At 40.2% G+C, this 8,736-nt stretch overlaps 1 protein-coding gene across 1 annotated transcript; it reads left to right on the forward strand.

Moving 5' to 3' along the window:
• The first annotated feature begins 755 nt into the window (after positions 1 to 755).
• LOC137802516 (aquaporin-11-like) lies at positions 756 to 3,359 on the forward strand. Its single transcript, XM_068600446.1, has 3 exons — positions 756 to 1,451; positions 2,183 to 2,299; positions 2,387 to 3,359. Exons 1-3 carry the CDS (start codon positions 860 to 862, stop codon positions 2,473 to 2,475), a joined length of 798 nt encoding a protein of 265 aa, XP_068456547.1. The 5' UTR covers positions 756 to 859; the 3' UTR covers positions 2,476 to 3,359.
• The last annotated feature ends 5,377 nt before the right edge of the window (positions 3,360 to 8,736 follow it).

Below are 8,736 nucleotides of genomic sequence, written 5' to 3' on the forward strand. Positions count from 1 at the left end.
GCACAACTAACTGAATGTAGAACACTCAAAAAGACAAGTTACGGCATTTAAGAAAATATGCATATCTTCATCTCAGAGGTCTTCCTCCATCCACAAAACAATGGAGGTGAATGGAACTTTATTTGTTGTGATCAGTGTGATAAAAAACAACAAACAGAAAACAGTTCACATTTAAAATAAATGGAGCCCCGTTTCTAGAAATACATGGAGATTAAATATGATTCTTTGAACCATAAAAACTTCATTATTTTTACATCCATTGATCAATAAATTCACATTTCACTTTCAATTTTCTGCCTTTCATGTATATTTAAAGCAACATTTAAAGTATTTTGCATAGTCTTGCAATAATATTAATAATTCAATAACTTTGAATAACTAATTTTGATGCTAATACTTTTGTACCTTATGTACAATAAATAATGCATGACTTAGTTATTTTAGCTTTTAGCTATTTCACTGTGTGTACACACACTTCATATACATACACTGCATATACTTTGCATTTTATTTTCTTTATTGTTTAATTTTCTTAAATATAATACGCTCTGCTGTTCTATTTTAGTTTTATATGTTGAGTATTTTTTATTGTAAGTTGCTTGCTGCAGCCACAAACAAATTGACAAAGTACCTGTCTATCTGTCTGTCTACCTACCTACCAACTTACTGTCTCTGTCTGTCTCCCATTCACGCTTGTGCTTTTATATTGAAAGCGTAGCCGCCCCGCTTCCTGTTATGCAACCGCCGCGGTGTGGAGCAACTTTCTCGCCCCCCCTCCCAAAAAGAGAGAGCAGCTTTTTAAAAAGTTGAAGCCCGACGCATCGGTACCGTGGGGGTTCGGCGCGACCCAACCGGAGACATGGCGGACCTGCACTTGTACCTGGCGGCGGTGGCCGCCGCGGTGCTGCTCAGCGAGGCGCTTCGCCGGACGTCCGCGCGCTTTCTCTCGGGAGTTTACTGGGTCTACCTGCTGGAGGCGGCGGCCACCTTCCAGCTCTGCTCCTGCACCCACGAGCTCAAGCTGCTGGGCGAAATGACCCCGCTGGGGCCGGCGCTCGGGATCACCCTCACCTTCGTCGTGACGGTCGTCCACCTGTTCACTTTCCGCGGGGCCACGTGCAACCCCATCGCGGCTCTGGAGAGCGTCTGCCGCGGCGCGAGCGGCGTCGGCGCGGCCGCCGTTGTCGTCGCCTGTCAGTTCGCCGCTGCGATCGCGGCGCAGTTTTTCGCCGCCGCCGTCTGGTCGCTCGACCTCTTCGAGGCCCACGTCCGGCACCAGAGGTTCGGGTTCCGGTGCTTCGACCCCCTCGGCGGGACCCTGCTGGAGGCCGCGGCCGTGGAGCTCGGCTGCGCCTTCGCGGTGCAAGCCGCCGCCATGCACGCGCACAAACTGGACGAAAATCTTCGCGTTCCCTTCATCGCCACCGTCATCACCGCTATGGTTTACACAGGTGCGCTTGTTTACCTGGAGGTTCACCTGCCAAATCAGACGCTGTCACAAAAGTTCTTAAAACAAACCAAACTGGACCCCTAATATAACAATATATTATGATATATTAAAAGTAAATGAATTACAACTAATTACATTTGATTATAATACGATAAAATAAGACGTATTGATCAATGGAATTAAATTATGAATTTAAAAAAAGTATAATAAATGGCATGCTAGAGCTGCAGGTAACATTTATTTTCATTCTTGTGTAAGCGTGTAACACAAATAGGGCTCCAAGTAAATGATTAATGTCAATTATTGTTCTATAAAATGCAGAAAAATAATAAGAAATGAGGATAACAAGTTTTGTTGAAAACATAAACATGTAATTCACCATTATATAAGTCTGAAAGAACCTGCGAATATTCACAGGAGAGAAGCTGAAACCAGAAGTCTTTAAGTATTTTAGTGGTGTTAAAACACCAAAATTGCTGCCAATTAACATTTTGTAAATTGTGTTCACCTCAAAACAAACTAAATAACATTAAACGTGTCTTTTTTCTCTATAATTAGTTCTGAAATCACAAAGAATTCTGAAACATTTAAGTTGTTCCTCAATGTGCATTGTCCCTGAAAATACATAAATAAATACAATAACATAGTTTTTTTCTGGCACCTTTTTAGGAAATCATCAAGAAAACACTACAAACCTGTAAAATAAAGTTGTTTTCTTTCCGTCCCGTGCAGGTGGAAGTATTTCCGGAGCGATGTTCAACCCCGTCCTGGCATTCTCCGTGCAGTTCCCCTGCAGCGGCCACACCTACCTGGAGTACTGCTTCGTGTACTGGCTGGGACCCGTCTTAGGTATGTTGTGTATATTTTTAAGAATATCATCGCCCGATTGTCCACCAAAATGTTGCCTCCTGTGTCTTCCACATGTGTCCCACCCAGGCGTGGCCAGCTGCATCCTGCTGTTCGAGAAGATCATCCCCTTCCTCTCCGGAAAGAGCACCGTCGGGCCGCAGAAGAAGACGCAGTAAACGCGATGACTCGGCATAATCACGGTCGTGTCTTAAGCTTTTTATTCCATGTGTCTTGTTTGCAAAGTACCAGGAGACATTTCTTCCCCTTCTTGTCTTTAACACTACAACACGCAGTGGAGCACCAGGCCTGTGACTTCAGTGGGTTCAGCTCTTTGTGGGAAAATGAAAACACTTAAATCTGCCTTGAAGTCCAGAACTTTGCTGTTTTTTTTATTTTCTCCAGTGTCAAAGCACCTCAGTGGTGACTGTGCACATGCAGACGGGACCGGCTCAGAGATCCCTCTGCACACGTCTCATGGGACGCAGAGCGACTTCCACTGTGTATTTTAGTGCCTGCACACACAAATACAGCACTGACGGTACCAAAACATTCACGCCAAGAATATACATTTATTTTTGAGTCGGAAAGCTCTGAAACATAACCGTGCTTCATTCTTGCCTGATGTTTTTTCAAACATGAAAAACTGTGAAAAAGCAGTAGAACCGCTGTTGTGTAACTGTGACTCACTTGCAGCCATCGATACTTTACACGAGAAATTGAAAACAAGACAGTTGGAAGTACTTTGGTTGTAGAATATTTCAACTTTAAATGCACAATAATCAACCAAAGTGCACTCAGAGAAACGTACGGGATACGAGCGGTTAATATGACGTTACAGCCGCTCAACTTTGCCATTTTCTCTGGACTTTGTAGATTCATGAGCCCTTTTGTTGCCACTGCATGTCTTAATGTCCAAGTGACATTACAAAAGAAGTGCGCAGCGACACCAGTAAAGCTCCGTCTGATGACCTCAGGTTTATGTGTGCAATAATATTATTACAACTACCGTAGAAGTCGGGTGACAAGCCGCTCCTACCTTCGGTGGGTTTCCCCGCTGTAGCAAGCTAGCTCTGCTGCTAGCTCCCTGATCGCTGATGCTGCTAGCTCCCTGCTGTAGCAAGCTAGCCCTGCTGCTAGCTCCCTGCTAGCTGATGCTGCTAGCTCCCCGCTGCCCGCGTCGGCTGTCGAGCCGGGCCTGGTCCCGCTACCTTCGGTGGTTGTCGGGGAGCTAGCAGCAGTGCTAGCTTGCTACAGTGGGGAGCTAGCAGCAGCGCTAGCAGCTAGCGGAGACACCCACCCGAAGGTAGGAGCGGCTTGTAACCCGACTTTCACGGTACTTAACATTACTTTCTAATCTTTTAAATCGTAAAGACGGGGCTTTGAGTTGAAGTGGAGGATAACGTTTAGTTTGGTTTGATTTTCATGTGGGTTTATTTTAGCAAAATTATTAAAGCATTAAACTCTGTTATTTGGGACTCTTGACACGTAAACATGGGTCAAAGAAAACTGGATCTTTACCTCTAAAGTTTGGAGGACCAAAGCTTTCGCTGTGTTCCTGCATGCGTCTTGTTGACTGACGATAGTTTTCTGTTTATCTCCAATTTGGGTGAAGAGTTGAAAGAGAACTTTTCTTTGTGGATTTTCTTTCTGTCAAAACTGCAGAATCTTCCATTTTGCTGTGAACCAAGTAAAACTTTAATTTACCATTTAAATACCTCTAATAATTCACTTAGTTGGTTGATTATAGGAATGTGAAAGAACCAACGTTTGACTCAATCAGCAAAATGTTCATTTACTAGAAAACAGGCTTTGTACAGTGTTGTGATTTAAGTGAAGCTGCAATATTTCATATGAAATATTTTCAATAAAACATCTATTTTATGAAACTACACTATGTTTTTTATTTATTGTGTTTTTATAAAGTTTTAAGCTCAATAAAAAAAAGTTTTATCGAAGGCAAAATTTTGAATTTTGCGGAATAGCCCATTTCAGAATAATCTAGATTATATTGTATTATCATGCATTATTTGTGTACATATATATATTTGTGTACATTGTGTACATATATATAGATATATAATAAATGCTACTTTTAAAGTAGATCATGACAATATGTAATATATTTGTTGATTATATCTTGTAATAATCTGAATTTGGATATTAAATAAACAAGAAAATTGGTTCAAGTGAATGGGTAGAGTAAAAGAAAATGGAAATACTCAAGTGAAGTACAAGTACATCAGCAGTGTATTTAATTTCACGCTGAGAACCTGCTCAGATTGTTTGTTTTATGGATTTGGGACGCGGCGTTGATCTCGTTTATACTTTCTGGAACAACAATAAAAGTCTATTTGTTATCAGTTATTCTTCCTGTTGGTCTCTTCACTCAGTTGCTTGTCATTTAAAATATTCCTTGTTATTTAATTCTGAACACCTGAACGATTAATAATCATCTTTCACATCAACAGAAGACTAAGTTTGTCTCGTTCGTGGGAGATTTGGAAAACCCCAAAAAGGAAAAGCCTTAAAGCTCGTGAGCGCGTTCTCCTGGTACTTTGACCGGCTTGGTATCCGTTACACAACGCGACCTTTGTGCCCTCACCTCCTCCTCTTCCTCCTCCTCTTCCTCCTCCCTCTCCCTTTCCCTCTCTTCTTCACGCTCGTGTGTGACTCGGCTAAATCGGTCCACGCTGCATTTCTAACATTCAACACATGTTTTCACTCGACGCGCTGCAGCCGAGCTCCAGGGCCTGGACTGCCATGAAGGAGTACTCTGAACTGTACACAAAGTACTAATACCACACTGTGACAGCACTCCACTGCAAGTACAAGTCATGCACCCGAAACCTCACTGAAGTAAAAGTTTTATTAGCTAAATGTACTCTAAAAATGAAAAGTATTAATTGTGGTGTATTATTATTTAACTTTCTGGATAAATATTCCTGCTGCATTAATGAAAAAAGGGATTAAAAGAAGATAGATTGTTTATAATAGGATTGTTTCTAAAACTATTTTTGAGGGTTAAGAGTGTGAATTAAATATGTGTGTATATATATATATATATATATATATATATATATATATATATATATATATATATATATATATATATATATATATATCGAAGTGATGATTTAATTTATAAGATTTTAGGATAGCAATATATAATAATTATGCTTCTACTTCTACCTTTTCAGTTTTTCTTTGTTGTATATTATATTGTGGCTTTATTTATTGGTATTGTATTCATTAACTAAATAAAACATACGTACATAATGATAAGTTGGATTAAAACTGTTTTACATCCTTTTTGCTGGTTTAATCTGCAGCAATGCATCATTTTCTAAAACACCATCGTATATTTGTAGTTTAAGAAACACTCAAAGCTTTTTCAGCTGCTTCTTCCAGCTGATCCAAGAGGTTTTTTTTAAATATTGTATTTGGCTGAAGAAGAAGAAGAAGAAGAAGAAGGATGTTCTCAACACAAAGGGACACTTCATCCTTCAGATTCCACATCTGGAGATCCTTGTTGTTCCCTGCACAGGAAGGGATGAGGGTCTAGATCCTTGAAGTCCAGCACTTCGTAGGGACTTTCCCCCCCGACGGGCGGCCGGCCGGATGTTTGGAGATTCTTCATCTGAAACCCGGTGGTTCTCTGATCTGCTGCTGGTTTCCTCCGCTCTCTCGGCTGCAGGTCGGGCTCTTTGAGGGTCAACCTGAGCTCAGCTCACAAACGCTAAAGCGTGTCGCTGCCTTCCCTGTCTGTGATTACAAACAAACAAACAAACAAACAAACATGGAGGCGCTGGTGTGTTTACAGGTCTTTGAAGACGTCACGGTGGCAGCGTCATTCTGCTGGTGTTGGTTGCTTCTGATCAGTTAGCTTACGTTTAGCAACGTGATTCGCTGTTAAAAATCTAATAAACAAAGAAATGAAGATACTTAACATTTTTAACAGTACTTTTACTTGTACTCTTTATCGGTACTATGATACATTAATAAATGTATTAACATTAACGAAGGCACTTTATGCTTAGAGCAGACGTTCTATCGTCTTTTAGCAAACGTTAGCACGCTACAACGCTAAACAAGGAAGGTGAAAATACATTAAAAATAATAAGTACTTCCTATAATTGATTTATTTGAACGTCACTTCTTCTGTCAACACTGAGTTCTTTGTTACCTGAATATATTCGGTAATAATCATCGGTGTGTTTGTGTATCATCATTGTTAGCATGCTAACACTTGCTAATGGACGTAAGTGGCTGGTCCAACATGGTGACAATAGTAAATATACTTTTTACACTTCATTATTTTTTGGGTGGACAGAGTGATGTATCACTCTCAGAACAAGGAAACATAAATATATTAAAATTGTGATATATAAATACATTTACTATTAGCCTCGTCATTGTGTCATGTTAGCATGCTGCCGTTAGCATTTAGCTCAGAAAAACTCTGCCTGCCCGTTTTAGTTTTATTATATATTATTAAATAAATGGACAGGGATTGCTTACACATACAATGTTCTATTTGTAAAACTGATTAATTGAATATTAATGGAATTTAATTTCATTTGCACAGCAAAAGTCACGAAGACAGGATGACGTGAGGCTTAAAACCCATTTTATTATGACAAATGTACAAGATCAGATTCATATGAAATAACAGTAAAGTTAACAAAAATGTAAGGAGCAGACAAAACACCAACAACCAGTCTAGTAGCGTCTATACACAGATGACAGGGCTGCTTCCTCCCGGACTCGTCATGAGGTAAATAGGAAACTGTTAACACTTCGCTCATTGGCACCGACTTCCTCCTTTTAATCCCATCGCAGCCTTTTTATTCATTTATTTATTTACGTCGCTCTCCTACGCAAAAGGTCTCGCTACAGGTTATTTCATAACCGCGTGATGCACATTAATACGTTCTCGGAGAAGTTTAAAAAACAGGGTTACAAACAGCACACGGACATCCACGCTCCTCTACGCTCCACCAGAGACCTCGAGTCCACATCTGATCCCTTCCTATGTTCTGTCCAGCTAATCTAAAAAAGCTAACTGTGTGTGTCTGTGTGTGTGTGTGTGGAGGCCAAAATTGAGCGACACAGGTTTTTCGTGGTGGAATTCATCGCCGTTTTCTTAAAAGCGGTATGATAAATAGAGTGGTTTTTCCTCTGTGAAGACCATGCTGAGACTAATTTACAAAATATTTTACAAACGGGCCGTGGTTTCCGCTTCAGCTGTCCTGGATTATTCTACATAATCCCACCCCGAGCTTCTGTAACATGCCTTCAGTAGGTCAGTGCATGCTCTTACCGATGCAGTTTCACTGCAAAACAAATGGCATCTACGTCACAATTCCTTCAGCACTAACGCAACAACGGGGTCAGGGGGTCATTGAAAACATGCCGAAGGTTTCTGGTTTTTGTTACAAAAAGAAAGAAAAAAACAAAACAGTTGTGCCGATAATACCTCCCTACAAAATAAAACTATTAAAAAGTCATGCAATCCCAAAGAATTGCCCAATATATTGTGGTTTTTTTTTCCATGATTAAAAAAATGCCTCTAAATATATTACAGCAAGAAACTACAGATATACACACAGACTGGTTCCAGCAGAGGTCAGTGAAGAAGTCATTGGTTTGTTTTTTTCTGTCCATTTCCCTCAAAAAAACTGCATCCGCACTAAAAAAATAATACAAAATTAAAAAAAAGTTGGTTATTTTTTCTTGATTTGATGTTTAAAAAAAAAAAGTTTACTGCAACCCGACCCAAAATACTGAAAATGGAGGATGTGGATAGAAGCAAAGGAAGATCCAGAGGAAGAGGAGGATGAGGAAAAAAAAAGGGAGGGGCTTTTTGTTTTGGAGCTTAGTGTCATTTTAGTTGATTAAAAGCGACGGTTTTGCAGCTTTCTGAACCTTTTTCCATGAAGGACGACGTACAAATAAAAAAAGACACTTTACATTTCGCTCAATTTAAAGTGTAGATATAAAAAAAGGAAAATAAAAAAAATCACGAGGGTTAACATAATTGGAATAACTAGAAACTAGACTCGCGCTGGAGATCAGGAGGGCTGCGGTTCACATCCCAACAGAAGGTTTCACCGCTGATACTGATGGCAAAAAAATAATTATATATGTATACAATATACAAAAGCTACTCTATCGTTCAACAAAGGAAGTTGGAGCGGAGTCGGCCGGTCGACTATTATTTGAGTCTCGACATGAACGAACAATCTCACCTCGAGCTTCCACGAAATGTTTCAACGGAAAGAAAACAGAATCATCGCTTGACGCGATAGTTCGACATTTTGGGTTTGGATATCGGTGCAATGTTTTCAAAACGTATGGGAGTGTTAAATATTATGCTTCGTAGTTGGTTAGCTTAGCACAAAGACTGGAAACTGGCGGGGCGAGGGAATGCTAGCTTT

The sequence above is a fragment of the Clinocottus analis genome, unplaced genomic scaffold, assembly GCF_023055335.1.
Source record: "Clinocottus analis isolate CAN_PGR_092001 unplaced genomic scaffold, fCliAna1.0.p SCAF_5, whole genome shotgun sequence".
In the NCBI taxonomy this organism is placed as follows: domain Eukaryota; kingdom Metazoa; phylum Chordata; class Actinopteri; order Perciformes; family Cottidae; genus Clinocottus; species Clinocottus analis.